Consider the following 15,763-nt stretch of genomic DNA (forward strand, 5'->3'; position numbering starts at 1 on the left):
GCATGGTAGGTTGTTACATAAGGTTAAATCTCATGGGATCCAAGGTGAGGTAGCCAATTGGATACAAAATTGGCTTGACGACAGAAGACAGAGGGTGGTTGTAGAGGGTTGTTTTTCAAACTGGATGCCTGTGTCCAGCGGTGTGCCTCAGGGATCGGTGCTGGGTCCGCTGTTATTTGTTATTTATATTAATGATTTGGATGAGAATTTAGGAGGTATGGTTAGTAAGTTTGCAGATGACACCAAGATTGGTGGCATTGTGGACAGTGAAGAAGGTTATCTGGGATTGCAACGGGATCTTGATAAATTGGGCCAGTGGGCCGATGAATGGCAGATGGAGTTTAATTTAGATAAATGTGAGGTGATGCATTTTGGTAGATCGAATCGGGCCAGGACCTACTCCGTTAATGGTAGGGCGTTGGGGAGAGTTATAGAACAAAGAGATCTAGGAGTACAGATTCATAGCTCCTTGAAAGTGGAGTCACAGGTGGATAGGGTGGTGATGAAGGCATTCGGCATGCTTGGTTTCATTGGTCAGAACATTGAATGCAGGAGTTGGGATGTCTTGTTGAAGTTGTACAGGGCATTGGTGAGGCCACACTTGGAGTACTGTGTACAGTTCTGGTCACCCGATTATAGAAAGGATATTATTAAACTAGAAAGAGTGCAGAAAAGATTTACTAGGATGCTACCGGGACTTGATGGTTTGACTTACAGGGAGAGGTTAGACAGACTGGGACTTTTTTCCCTGGAGAGTAGGAGGTTAAGGGGTGATCTTATAGAAGTCTATAAAATAATGAGGGGCATAGATAAGGTCGATAGTCAAAATCTTTTCCCAAAGGTAGGGGAGTCTATAACGAGGGGGCATAGATTTAAGGTGAGAGGGGAGAGATACAAAAGGGTCCAGAGGGGCAATTTTTTCACTCAAAGGGTGGTGAGTGTCTGGAACGAGCTGCCAGAGGCAGTAGTAGAGGCGGGTACAATTTTGTCTTTTAAAAAGCATTTGGACAGTTACATGGGTAAGATGGGTATAGAGGGATATGGGCCAAGTGCAGGCAATTGGGACTAGCTTAGTGGTATAAACTGGGCGACATGGACATGTTGGGCCGAAGGGCCTGTTTCCATGTTGTAACTTCTATGATTCTATGATTCTATCTCCTCAGAAATTCCTCCCCCTCTTTGCCCTTTACACTATTACCACCCCAGTTTATATTAGGATAGTTGAAGTCCCCCACCATCACTACGCTACAGTTCTTGCACCTCTCTGTAATTTCCCTGCAAATTTGCTCCTCTATATCCTTCCCACTAGTTGGTGGCCTATAGAATACACCCAGTACTGTAATGGTGCCTCTAATTTTTCTTAATTCTAACCAAATAGATTCTGTCCTTGACCCCTCAAGGACATCCTTTCTCTCCAGCACTACAATATTCTCCTTAATCAATACTGCCATCCCCCTCCTTCTCTATCTTTCCTGAACAGCTTGTATCCAGGAATATTTAGTATCCAATCCGCCCTTTTTTGAGCCAGATCTCCGTTATCGCCACTACATCATATTCCCATGTAGTTATTTGTGCCTGCAGGTCACCAACCTTATTTGCCACACTTTGTGCATTTACACACATGTATTGTAAACCTACCTTAGACCCTCTCATATTCTTTCTTAGTCTGCTCCCACCTAATACTAAACTATTTCTTACTCTAGTGCTATCTGTCTCTCCCAATCCTTTATGCACCTTGTTTCTACTTTCTAATGCTAAAGAAAACCAGTAAGCGCTGTAATTTCTATCATTCGATGAAAGCCAATTAGATTGGCAAGACCTCCCGTTCATGAACCCATATTGGCTATCTTTTATGATTTTATTTCTATCCAGTTGGTCCATGCTCTTATCTTTAGTAAGCGTTTCCATAACTTTACCCACAACGGACATCAAACTTTGCTACCAGGAAACTGGGCACAGACCTGCATGTGCACTGCCTGTGGTCGCAAACAAGCTGGACATTGAGGGAATGGAATCCCATTCTATTCAGAAAGATGCCAGGATGGTAATGGAGGCAAGGCAATATGGGTTCAGCCTATGGCACCTTGCACCCTGGGGAAGCCTGTAATGCGGACTAAACATAATGCTTCCTTGTCCTGCTTCGCTTTGTCCATGAGGAAAGAGAAGTAGGTGTTCCTCCTGGTGTAGAGAGTCTAGTTGACCTCTCTGAACAACAGTGGACTGCAAACCTTGAGATGTCACTGATGTCACCTGCTGCAGTCTGGAAGAAGCCAGTTGCATTGAAGTTAAAGGACATTCTCACCTTGACAGCCACAGGCAGTGATATCCATGACATGGTTTAAGGCTCGGGTTGTGGCTGCAGCATATGACATTGTTCAGTGATAGCCTTCCTTATGAGCCATTGCTCCTTGCTGAAGATCAGATAGGAGAAATGCTCTCTTTGGACCCGCTGTGGGAATGGCATCCTGTGCAATGCCCAACTCTTCCCTCTTGTCCTATCTGCTCTTGCTCTTTCCTGTCTGCTCAGCTGCTCGCTCTTATCCTCCAGCCCTAAAGGCAGCCCTACTAGACCATTGATGACTGCAGTGTAACTGTTTTGTAAGCAACCAAAAACAGTGCAGCACCAGCAAACACCTGTAAAACGGGCGCGGCACCAATACATTTCTCGATCTGTTTATTTCCAATTGATCTGTGTTAGAATTAAATCAGTAATGAAGAAACAAGAAGCTGGCTAATGTTCATTTTTAGAATGTCTAGATTAATGGTATAAATTACCTGTGGCAGTTGTTTGGCAATATCCCCTCCAATAAAGACAGCCTCCAGATAAACCCACAGATTTTGTACTAAAAGCCACTGTTCTATTATAGTTGTGCATGCTGTCAGATTGTGCACCCAGATCTGAATATCCTTCTTATAGTAAGTATTATACCTGCAGGGGAGAACAATTACAGAAGTCTAATAAAATACAGATAAAATTATTTAAAAAAAAATACTTCTCCAGTTAGAGCATTAAATGGAATTAGAGATAGATGGTTCCAGTTGAGGAGCTAGCATGGGTCAGGCACAAACACATTGGGCTGAATGGGCTTCTATGTTGTAATTCCAAACATAGGCCTGAAATCGGGTGGCTGTTCTGGTAGGAGTCCATTTGACTGGCCACACATTCAGTTGGGACCTGGAACAATCAGGGCCCAGCCTCAGGTGCGAGTTTCTAGAATGGCTTTGTGGCGGTCTCGGTGGAGCCTCTGCCCGCCTCTAGAACATCACTGACATAAGGGGCATGGGGCCGGTGGGCAGGGACTCCTAATATGAGAATTTCTGTGCTCCTGCCCTGATCTCACCAGGCATACCTGCCCAATCCCAGCAGAAATGGAGTCCACCTGGAGGTGCAGGGTGAGGTTGGGACTCCCGAAGATATGGATGCCAAAAAGCATTGGAGGGTGTTTGAAGGGGGCCACCCAACATCTAGATTGCGCTTCTGGGGCAGGGGGAAAGCGGCACCCACGGGCTGGCCAGCAGGTGTGCTCCCTAACCATTGAAGGCCCACTCCTGCAGATCCCACACTCTGACCCTATGAGTATTGCCAGGATCAGTGGCAGAGTTATGTGGCAGGCATGAGCCCAGTGTAACTGCTGGGATTGCCCTTTTCATCCCTTGTTGCATATACTTTGGACTCAGCACAACACAGCTGTTTGGTAAAGCTTAATTATTTAAACAATTAAAACAATTTAATATTTGCTCAACTATAAATATCCACAACTAGTTAACTTCCTCCCATCATCAATAAATGCAAGCATTAATAGATTTTTATCAGTAGATTCTTGATAACTGACATAATGGGACTGTTTTTAAACTGAGGGTTTCCAACCCCGTTGGCGAGTTAATTTCCCGCTTACCAATGGTGATTTTAACCACAGGACCTCATTAAGATGCTGCCAGAACCTGTGGGAATTTAATGTAAAATGGCTGTTGGCCTATGGAGGAGAAGGGTTCTGGGGGCGACTCGTGGTAAGGAAGGAATGAGGAGTGCAGGGCAGAGGAGGCCTAAACTATTATTGTGGGGCCTGGAGGAGCACTCATGGCACCAGGAAGGAAAGTAAAAAACTTACCTTGGATGGCTTCTTCTGCGTCCAATCCTCTTATGAGAGGCCTTCACCTGTCGGGAAAGTCGCAGCCGGTTCCCCACAGGCCGGAGTTAAAATTGCAGTCAGGGCCTGATGATGTTATCAGACCCCAATCTGCACATTCAAAAAAGGACCCCACCAGCTTTGGGCAGGCGGCTTAGCCGCAACGTTACCCTTCCCTAACCGTAGCAGAGAACTGGAATTGGTTGGTGATCCAGAGTAATTCAGAGGCCTGGACTAATGATTCAGTGAGTGTGAGTTCAAATCCTACCATGGCCGTTTGTGAATTTGTAATCAGTTTTTTAAAAAATCACATGGCTGTTCCATTAGGAGTCAATCTGAATGGCCGCAAACTGGGTCAATGAAAGTGACTGTGAAGAAGTTGGAATGTCGCAACAGCCCAACTGGTTCACTAATGCCTTTTAGAGAAGAAAACCTGCCTTCTCTACCAATGTCTAACTGGAGAAAATTGAGGCTGATCCAAGACTGTATATTGCACAAGCAGGCTGACAGCATGGAGGCATTGGAGTGGTTGAGCAAGGTGCTGGAAAGGTAGAGCTGGGTGTCACCAGCATACCTGTGGAACCTGATGCCATGCCTTCAGATGATATCACCAAGGATGGGGGGTACAAGGATGTATCCTATAACGATGCAGGGGTGGGAAAGAGAAGCCATTGCTGAAGATACCCTGGCTATGATTGGATAGGTAAGTGTAAAACCAAATGAGGCTGTCATAGGAAAATAAGATCATAAGAAATAGAAGCAGGAGTAGGCCTTCCGGCCCCTCGAGCCTGTTCCGCCATTCAACAAGATCATGGCTGATCCCCTACCTCAACACCATTTTCCTGCACTATCCCCATATCCCTTGATGCCTTTAATATCTATCGATCTCTGTTTTGAATGTACTCAATGACTGAGCCTCCACAGACCTCTGGGGTAGAGAATTCCAAAGATTCATCACCCTCTGAGTGAAGAAATTTCTCCTCATCTCAGTCCTAAATGGCCTACCCCTTATTCTGAGACAGTGACCCCTGGTTCTAGACTCCCCAGCCAGGGCAAACATCCTCCCTGCATCTACCCTGTCGAGCCCTGTAAGAATTTTGTATGTTTCAATGAGATCACTTCTCATTCTTCTAAACGCTAGAGATTACAAGCCTAGTCTACTCAATTGCTCCTCATATGACAAACCTGCCATCCCAGGAAGCAGTCTGGTGAACCTTCGTTGCACTCCCTCTATGGCAAATATATCCTTTCTTAGATAAGGAGACCAAAATTGTACACAATAGTCCAGGTGCGGTCTCACCAAGGCCTTATATAATTGCAAGGAATCTTACAACACCAGGTTATAGTCCAACAGTTTTATTTGAAAATCGCAAGCTTTCGGAGGCTTCCTCCTTCGTCAGGTGAGTGTGGGATTCCATGCTCCGGGGCAGGTACATTGGCGAGACCATGCAGATACTGCGACAACGGATGAACGGACACCGCGCAACAATCGCCAGACAGGAGGGTTCCCTCCCAGTCGGGGAACACTTCAGCAGTCAAGGACATTCAGCCACCAATCTTCGGGTAAGCGTTCTCCAAGGCGGCCTTCGAGACACACGACAACGCAAAATCGTCGAGCAGAAATTGATAGCCAAGTTCCGCACCCATGAGGACGGCCTCAACCAGGATCTTGTGTTCATGTCATGCTACACGTAACCCCACCAGCGAAAAAAAAAGTTATCTGTTTTTAATACAACTGGTCATTCTCTCTCTTTCTCTTCCTTTTGGATGTTTCTCTCTCACTCTCTCTCTGTCTTTGGGTTCTGACCGTTTGTATATTCAGTAGTCTTGTATGTAATGTCTCTCTGTCTGAACACTATTCAACTCCTTTGATTGCCTTGATAACGGGCAGTTGGAAAGATTATCTGTAATCACCAGGCATTGTTCTCTGACTATATATGCGGTACCTTTCATGGAATCCCACACTCAACTGACGAAGGAGGAAGCCTCCGAAAGCTTGTGATTTTCAAATAAAACTGTTGGACTATAACCTGGTGTTGTCAGATTCCTTACATTTGTCCACCCCTGTCCATCACCGGCATCTCCACATCATGACTATATAGTTGCAGTAAGACATCTTTACGACTGTACTCAAATCCTCTTGTAATAAAGGCCAACGTACCATTTGCCTTCCTAATTGCTTGCTGCACCTGCATGTTAGCTTTCAGTGACTCATGTACGAGGACACCCAGGTCCCTTTGAACATCAACATTTCCCAATCTCTCGCTATTTAAAAAATACTCTGTATTTCTATTTTTCCTACATATTATTCTATCTGCCATGTTCTTGCCCACTCACTTAGCCTGTCTATATCCGCTTGAAGCCTCTTTACATCCTCCTCACAACTCACATTCCCACCTAGTTTTGTGTTATCAGCAAACTTGGAAATATTACATTTAGTCCCCTCATCCAAATCATTGATATAGATTGTGAATAGCTGGGGCCCAAGTACTGATCCCTGCGGTACCCCAATAGTCACAGTCTGCCATCCTGAAAAAGACTCGTTTATTCCTACTCTGTTTTCTGTCTGTTAACCAATTCTCAATCCATGCCAGTATATTACCCCCAATTCCATGTGCTCTAACTTTGTTCACCAACCTCCTGTGTGGGACCTTATTGAAAGCCTTCTGAAAATCCAAATACACTGGTTCCCCTTTATCTATTCTACTGGTTACATCCTCAAAGAACTCCAATAGATTTGTCAAACATGATTTCCCTTTCATAAATTTATGTTGACTCCCACTCAGCTGGACAATGGAGAAGAGCCATTGGAGGAAGATGGTGTGGTCATCTGTGCCAAAGGCTGCAGAGAGGTCAAGAAGGACAAGGAGGGATCGTGCACCATGGCCACAGTCACAGAGGATGTAATTTGTGAATTTGATTAGGATTGTTTCTGTTATGTGGAAACTTGATTGAAGAGATTCAAACATGGATTTGCAGGAAAGACGGGCATGAATTTGAGAGGAGAACACACATTCAAATTCTTTGGAAAGGAATTTACCCGAATTGTTTCATTTCCTCAGTGGATTCTGTATATCTTCAAAGTCATAAGAATGTCATTTCAAACACATGCAATTTCAAGTTAAAAATATCAATTATGAGTCTTCAGGGCATTGTTGCAGGAACACAGCACAGCATCTTCAGTCAAAAGTGCTAAGTGGTTCATCCTATGTGGACTCCTCCTGAGGTCCCCACCATTATTATTAAGAGTGTCCAATCAATTCATCGAGTTACATCGAATCTACAGCACAGAAACAGGCCATTCGGCCCAACTGGTCTATGATGGCATTTATGCTCCATCCAAGCTTCCTCCCCACCCCTCTTCATTTAACACTATCAGCATATCCTTCTATTCCTTTTACCCTCATGTGCTTATCGAGATTCCCCTTAAATGCATCAATGCTATTTGTCTCAACTACTCCTTGTGGTAGCATGCTCTCACCACTCTTTGGGTTTTTTTTTATTCGTTCACGGGATGTGGGCGTCGCTGGCAAGGCCGGCATTTATTGCCCATCCCTAATTGCCCTCGAGAAGGTGGTGGTGAGCCGCCTTCTTGAACCGCTGCAGTCCGTGTGGTGACGGTTCTCCCACAGTGCTGTTAGGAAGGGAGTTCCAGGATTTTGACCCAGCGACGATGAAGGAACGGCGATATATTTCCAAGTTGGGATGGTGTGTGACTTGGAGGGGAACGTGCAGGTGGTGTTGTTCCCATGCGCCTGCTGCCCTTGTCCTTCTAGGTGGTAGAGGTCGCGGGTTTGGGAGGTGCTGTCGAAGAAGCCTTGGCGAGTTGCTGCAGTGCATCCTGTGGATGGTGCACACTGCAGCCACAGTGCGCCGGTGGTGAAGGGAGTGAATGTTTAGGGTGGTGGATGGGGTGCCAATCAAGCGGGCTGCTTTATCTTGGATGGTGTCGAGCTTCTTGAGTGTTGTTGGAGCTGCACTCATCCAGGCAAGTGGAGAGTATTCCATCACACTCCTGACTTGTGCCTTGTAGATGGTGGAAAGGCTTTGGGGAGTCAGGAGGTGAGTCACTCGCCGCAGAATACCCAGCCTCTGACCTGCTCTCGTAGCCACAGTATTTATATGGCTGGTCCAGTTAAGTTTCTGGTCAATGGTGACCCCCAGGATGTTGATGGTGGGGGATTCGGCGATGGTAATGCCGTTGAATGTCAAGGGGAGGTGGTTAGACTCTCTCTTGTTGGAGATGGTCATTGCCTGGCACTTATCTGGCGCAAATGTTACTTGCCACTTATGAGCCCAAGCCTGGATGTTGTCCAGGTCTTGCTGCATGCGGGCTCGGACTGCTTCATTATCTGAGGGGTTGCGAATGGAACTGAACACTGTGCAGTCATCAGCGAACATCCCCATTTCTGACCTTATGATGGAGGGAAGGTCATTGATGAAGCAGCTGAAGATGGTTGGGCCTAGGACACTGCCCTGAGGAACTCCTGCAGCAATGCCCTGGGGCTGAGATGATTGGCCTCCAACAACCACTACCATCTTCCTTTGTGCTAGGTATGACTCCAGCCACTGGAGAGTTTTCACCCTGATTCCCATTGACTTCAATTTTACTAGGGCTCCTTGGTGCCACACTCGGTCAAATGCTGCCTTGATGTCAAAGGCAGTCACTCTCACCTCACCTCTGGAATTCAGCTCTTTTGTCCATGTTTGGACCAAGGCTGTAATGAGGTCTGGAGCCGAGTGGTCCTGGCGGAACCCAAACTGAGCATCGGTGAGCAGGTTATTGGTGAGTAAGTGCCGCTTGATAGCACTGTCGACGACACCTTCCATCACTTTGCTGATGATTGAGAGTAGACTGATGGGGCGGTAATTGGCCGGATTGGATTTGTCCTGCTTTTTGTGGACAGGACATACCTGGGCAATTTTCCACATTGTCGGGTGGATGCCAGTGTTGTAGCTGTACTGGAACAGCTTGGCTTGAGGCGCAGCTAGTTCTGGAGCACAAGTCTTCAGCACTACAGCTGGGATGTTGTCGGGGCCCATAGCCTTTGCTGTATCCAGTGCACTCAGCCGTTTCTTGATATCACGTGGAGTGAATCGAATTGGCCGAAGACTGGCTTCCGTGATGGTGGGGATATCGGGAGGAGGCTGAGATGGATTATCCACTCGGCACTTCTGGCTGAAGATGGTTGCAAACGCTTCAGCCTTGTCTTTTGCACTCACGTGCTGGACTCCTCCATCATTGAGAATGGGGATGTTTGCAGAGCCTCCTCCTCCCGTTAGTTGTTTAATTGTCCACCACCATTCACGACTGGATGTGGCAGGACTGCAGAGCTTTGATCTGATCCGTTGGTTGTGGAATCGCTTAGCTCTGTCTGTAGCATGTTGCTTCCGCTGTTTAGCATGCATGTAGTCCTGAGTTGTAGCTTCACCAGGTTGGCACCTCATTTTTAGGTACGCCTGGTGCTGCTCCTGGCATGCTCTTCTACACTCCTCATTGAACCAGGGTTGATCCCCTGGCTTGTTGGTAATGGTAGAGTGAGGAATATGCCGGGCCATGAGGTTACAGATTGTGCTGGAATACAATTCTGCTGCTGCTGATGGCCCACAGCGCCTCATGGATGCCCAGTTTTGAGCTGCTAGATCTGTTCTGAATCTATCCCATTTAGCACGGTGGTAGTGCCACACAACACTTTGGATGGTGTCCTCAGTGCGAAGACGGGATTTCATCTCCACGAGGACTGTGCGGTGGTCACTCCTACCAATACTGTCATGGACAGATGCATTTGCGACAGGTAGATTGGTGAGGACGAGGTCAAGTAAGTTTTTCCCTCGTGTTGGTTCGCTCACCACCTGCCGCAGGCCCAGTCTAGCAGCTATGTCCTTCAGGACTCGGCCAGCTCGGTCAGTAGTGGTGCTACCGAGCCACTCTTGGTGATGGACATTGAAGTCTCCCACCCAGAGTACATTTTGTGCCCTTGCTACCCTCAGTGCTTCCTCCAAGTGGTGTTCAACATGGAGGAGGACTGATTCATCAGCTGAGGGAGGACGGTAGGTGGTAATCAGCAGGAGGTTTCCTTGCCCATGTTTGACCTGATGCCATGAGATTTCATGGGGTCCATAGTCAATGTTGAGGACTCCCAGGGCCACTCCCTCCTGACTGTATATCACTGTACCGCCACCTCTGGTGGGTCTGTCCTGCCGGTGGGACAGGACATACCCAGGGATGGTGATGGAAGAGTCTGGGACGTTGGCTGAAAGATATGATTCTGTGAGTATGGCTATGTCAGGCTGTTGCTTGACTCGTCTGTGGGACAGCTCTCCCAATTTTGGCACAAGTCCCCAGATGTTAGTAAGGAGGACCTTGCAGGGTCGACTGGGCTTGGTGTTTTGCCGTTGTCGTGTCCGGTGCCTAGTGGTCCGATGCCGGGTGGTCCGTCCGGTTTTATTCTTATTATGACTTTTCGTAGCGAGATTTTACAATTGAGTGGCTTGCTAGGCCATTTCAGAGGGCAATTAAGAATCAACCACATTGCTGTGGGTCTGGAGTCACATATAGGCCAGACCGGGTAAGGGCAGCAGGCTTCCTTCCCTGAAGGACATTTGTGAACCAGATGGGTTTTTACGACAATCCGGTAATTTCATGGCCATCATTACTTGATACTAGTATTTTAATTCCAGATTTTTATTTTAATTAATTGAATTTAATTAATTAATTGAATTTAAATTCGCCAGCTGCCGTGGCGGGATTTGAACTCATGACTCTGGATTTTAGTCCAGGCCTCTGGATTACTAGCCCCGTAACATAACCACTATGCTACCGTACCGTAAAGAGGTTTCTCCTAAATACCCGATTGGATTAATTACTGATTATCTTATATTCATGACCTCTAGTTTTGGACACTCCCACAAGTGGAAACATTTTCTCTACGTCTACCCTATCAAACCCTTTCATTATCTTAAAGGCCTCCATCAGGTCACCCCTCAGCCTTCTCTTTTCTAGAGAAAAGAGCCTCAACCTGTTCAGCCTTTCCTGATAAGTATACCCTCTCAGTTCTGGTATCATCGTTGTGAATCTTTTTTGCATCTTCTCCAATGCCTCTATATCCTTTTTATAATATGGAGACCAGAACTGTGCACAGTACTCCAAGTGAGGTCTACCCAAGGTTCTATACAAGTTTAACATAACTTCTCTGCTTTTCAACTCTATCCCTCTAGAAATGAACCCCAGTGCTTGGTTTGCCTTTTTTATGGCCTTATGAACTTGCTTCACTACTTTAAGTGATTTGTGTATCTGTACCCCTAGATCCCTTTGGTCCTCTACCTCATTTAGACTCTTATTATCCAAGCAATATGTGGCCTCCTTATTCTTCCTACCAAAATGCACCACCTCACACTTACCTATATTGAAATTCATTTGCCAATTACAAGCCCATTCTGCAACTTTATTAATGTCTTCTTGTATTTTCTCGCATTCTTCCTTTGTATTAACTATCCCTCCCAATTTTGGTGTGGTCCCCAAATTTTGAAATTATACTTCCAATTCCCGAGTCCAAATCATTAATGTAAATTGTGAACAGCATAGGTCCCAGCACCGATCCCTTTGCAATACTGCTTCCCACCTTTTGACAGTCTGAGTAGCTACCCTTAACCCCTACTCTCTGTTTTCTTTTTTGTAGCCAGCTTGCTATCCATTCTGCCACCTGTCCCCTGACTCCACATGCTCTGACCTTGGTCATGAGTCTACAGAGCAGTCGAAGGCCTTTTGAAAATCCAAACATATTGAGAATCCCTACGGGGTCAGTTTTTGGTAAAATATTAAAATGCCTACGTGGCAAAGAAGCAGAATGCAAAATGGTTAGAAAGGGTTAATTAGTTAGTAACTGAGATTGATACAGGTGGCCTGGCCCTCCTGCTGGGCCATATGTTTGCTTAGTCAGCAGGCCTGTATTGTCTTATCAATGATAGGTCTTTGATGTGAGTCAAGGACTGGTCTGAATGTCTCCATGTTTATGGCAGATCAATATTGGTAACGAGCTTAGCCAAAGTTGAAAGACATTCCAGGTTGGGAGATAAGGAACAGAAGGAACAGGGAAGAACATTCCAAGTTGGAAGGTGAGGAAGTATCCCCTTTGATGTCTAATAGCAACATGGTCAGCACATGGATTATCTATGATTGGCCGGAAATAATGTAACCCCGCATGGCAACCTGTACCCGGCTTATGATTGGTGTTGACTCTTGTGTTAATGATGTTCCAACCCCTATTGATTTGTATAAAGGTATGAGTCTTTGTCTTTGTCTCCTTATTCTGTTAGAATCGTTCGGATTCTCTCAGGAATCTGAATTGAAGCTACAGACTAAGATCTGCTATTAAAGTTGTGTTGAACTTTACGGTGTACTCGAATCAGTTCTTGCTGAACCAGACTGAGGGGAAAGAATCCGGTTCGTCATTTGGTGGCCCGTACGGGGATCTCAACGGTCGTTCACCGAGAGTTCGCGGAGTAAGAGGCGGTTTGTCTTGGACACAGAGGACGGGAAGGGCGCGCCCGGTGTGAGTAAACTTTTCTTTACTATATCGGCTTTCCTAAATCTGTTAAGTCTGACGACGAATCGTCCAATCGCTAACACTCGTGTGGCGTCCTTACGAGATTCAGGTCAGTCTGGCGAATACACAGAAATAGCAGAAAGAGGTCAATGGTTAAATATCACTGAGGGTCAGTACAGGGACTGAGGGAATAACTTGTAAGCGGTAGGTCAGTGATCGAACTAAAACTTCGGGTCAGTGATTAAAATTATCACTGAGAGTTAGAGTTCGAGTTCTTGGTGATTGGATATAAAACGGAATCTTGAGTCAGTGATTAAAATTATCACTGAGAGTTAGAGTTCGAGTTCTTGGTGATTGGATATAAACCGGAATCTTGAGTCAGTGATTAAAAATCGCTGAGGATTAGGGTTCGAGTTCCTGGTGATTGGGTATAAACAGGAATTTTGAGTCCCTGGGGAGTGGGTATAAACAGGAACTGATTGCTTGCGCTGATCGACTAAGGGAGGAAGTGCCTGTCTCAACTTGCAGCCTTAGACCGGTTGTTAAGAGGGGAGGTCCCCCACGCGAAGGTCAGGACCCTAAAGTGGGCGTAGAGACCAAAGGCACTTGGGATTGTGAGGCACAAGGAGTCAGGTCCATCTTTGAATTCTGTTCAAATACGGTTGTATTAATTAGTTGACTAAGAGTAAAGGAAAAAGGGACATAGAATGGGTAGTTGTCTGGATACCTCTGCAGAACCAGGGAGTGCCTTACAGACTTTGTGTGAAAAATATCCGGACAAGGCAAAACAATTTAGACAATTGTCAGGCGGGTTGAATAAAAAACTGGGGAATGATCAATGGCCATTGGGAGGAATTAAAGACCTAGATACTGCCATAAAAGCACAGGAATTAATTTGGAAAAATAACGGAAATAAAGCAACCAAAGATTTAATTGCTTTATGGAGACAGTACTGTCAAGAACTGAAAGAAGCTTCGTTATTAGCAAGTTGGCAGGATAATGCGTTGAAGTTAGGGATAGGACTCACTGAAGGAGGGGTGGTCAAGTCCGTAGAGGTATTAAAAGGAGAATGTGCTCATGAAAAGCGCTCTAAAAAGAGGTCTGAAAAGACTTCGGGCGAGCCCAAACTGGTTGAGAAAAGTGGATTATGTAATCCAATGATTGGCCTTGCTTTGGCTGGGGGAGACGATGATGATTTGGATGAGTGGAATTGTAGGTCCCGTGTAGCTCCCCAGGGTCCTAGTGCCCCTCCTGAGTACAGTAATATCTATTCTTCAGTGCCTACGGTACCGACTGTTCAAACCCCTGTGATAATGCCTCAAACTGTCTCCCCGGTTGCTTCCCGTACCAGAAGTAAAACGATGGAATTATTGGCTCCAACATTTAAATTCTCAGTCAGCCCACTTAGTTTAAGTCAGCAGAGAGATCAGAGATTGGACAGTCAGGGACTTAGAGACGCAGAAACTGAAGAGTCAGGAGACGACTTGCCATCACTAAACTTAGAACGTACTACTGAGACACTAGCTAGGTATGAGCCGACCCCTCGTCAGTTACCAATGAGGCCGATGCCTAATCCCACTTTTGACCCAAACCCAGCCAATGCTGGAGTAGCCGGCAACTCCCGAACGATAGATGTGTACTGTCCATGGAAACCCAACGAGATAATGGCCATTCTAACCGGGGTACCAGATAGGAGAAAGTCACCTACCGCATTTATAGAATTCCTTAAGACTACCGTTTCTGTCTATAATGCAGAATCAAGGGACTTATGGTCGCTAATACAGCAAGTTTTAACCCATGCTGAACATACCAAATTCCTGGACCAATTGAATGTCCGGACTCATGTCGCATTGGTAGCACAGATACCAAACAATGATGTTGAGCGCCAGGAGCGTCTTTTGGGTGCCCTTAGTGCTACTCTACAAAAACCAATTGACATAACTAAGATCTTAGACACCAGGCCTAAAAAGGGAGAAGGAGCAGATGAATATTTGGAAAGATTCTCGGAAGTATACCGGAATCAATCAGGAGACACAGCGTACCGTGAGGGAAGAGACTCACCACAGTACTGCGCTATGCTACTGAACTGCCTACCGATTCTGGTTTCTCAAGCAATTAGGACTAATAATATGGACTGGTCAGAGAATACTTCCAGCCAGATGAATAGGGCAGTAAAATACTACTGGATGGATAATAAGCACCAGGAAGGTCAGGCCCAAGTTAGAGTTAAAACTGAGTATGTGGTGAAAAAGGAAGGGCCGAAACGCACCTCAGACAGAACAGGATATCAGATGGAACCTCAGTATTGTGTTCCAGGATGGGTTAACGGAGAAGGGTATGGGTACGATACACACCCTAACGGACCAACCGCCCCTAACTATGGCCCACCCTACGTTCCTCCGAGACGTAATTTTGAAGGGAGAAGAGGAGGAGGGAGACAAACAGGGTCAGATGCCTGTTTCAATTGTGGTCAGCTAGGCCACTGGAGCAAGGAATGTCCCTCCCGTAGACAGGGAAGAGGGGGCCATATGCAAGGGCAGCGAAGAGGAGGTTGGCAAGGGAATCGAGGACGAGGAAGATATACGGACTTTTCCCAAAACAATCCGTTCCCCCAGTATTGACTAGCTAACCTTGTGGTAAACGGGATCCAGTCAGAGCAGGAGCCCGTTCTGTCACTGATGATTAAAGGAAACCCACATACATTCTTGGTAGACACCGGAGCAACCATGTCATCTGTCCGATCGGAGCTCAATCTCCCTGAGTCCGGGGAAAAATAGAGTCTGTCTGGTTTTCAGGGACAAGTGAGCCAATACCCGATATCTGAACCAGTGGAAGTACAATTTGGAAATGAGTCAGTGAAACACCAATTTGTAATTACAAGTGGACTAGACTGTAACCTCATGGCTAGAGACTTGCTATGTGCATTCCGCCTGAGCATTGAGTGCGGGGACGAAGGACTGATTGTGAAACCATGGGCCCCTAAAATGCAGTGTTATGTTTCCATCACCCCACAATGGTAGTCTCTAGACTTCGAAGATGAGGGTTCCCTTCATGTAACCTTGGCCTACGATATGAATGGGAGAAATAAGG

At 46.1% G+C, this 15,763-nt stretch overlaps 1 protein-coding gene across 1 annotated transcript in view; it reads right to left on the minus strand.

The window, feature by feature from the left end:
- Positions 1-15,763, minus strand: part of LOC137322209 (dynein axonemal heavy chain 8-like) — a 1,675,662-nt gene that overhangs the window by 790,700 nt on the left and 869,199 nt on the right. The window contains exon 44 of the mRNA XM_067985325.1: positions 2,776-2,929. Within this exon, the coding sequence (XP_067841426.1) occupies positions 2,776-2,929 (154 nt within the window). The remainder of the gene's footprint in view (positions 1-2,775; positions 2,930-15,763) is intronic.

The sequence above is a fragment of the Heptranchias perlo genome, chromosome 5 (assembly GCF_035084215.1).
Source record: "Heptranchias perlo isolate sHepPer1 chromosome 5, sHepPer1.hap1, whole genome shotgun sequence".
Classification (NCBI taxonomy): domain Eukaryota; kingdom Metazoa; phylum Chordata; class Chondrichthyes; order Hexanchiformes; family Hexanchidae; genus Heptranchias; species Heptranchias perlo.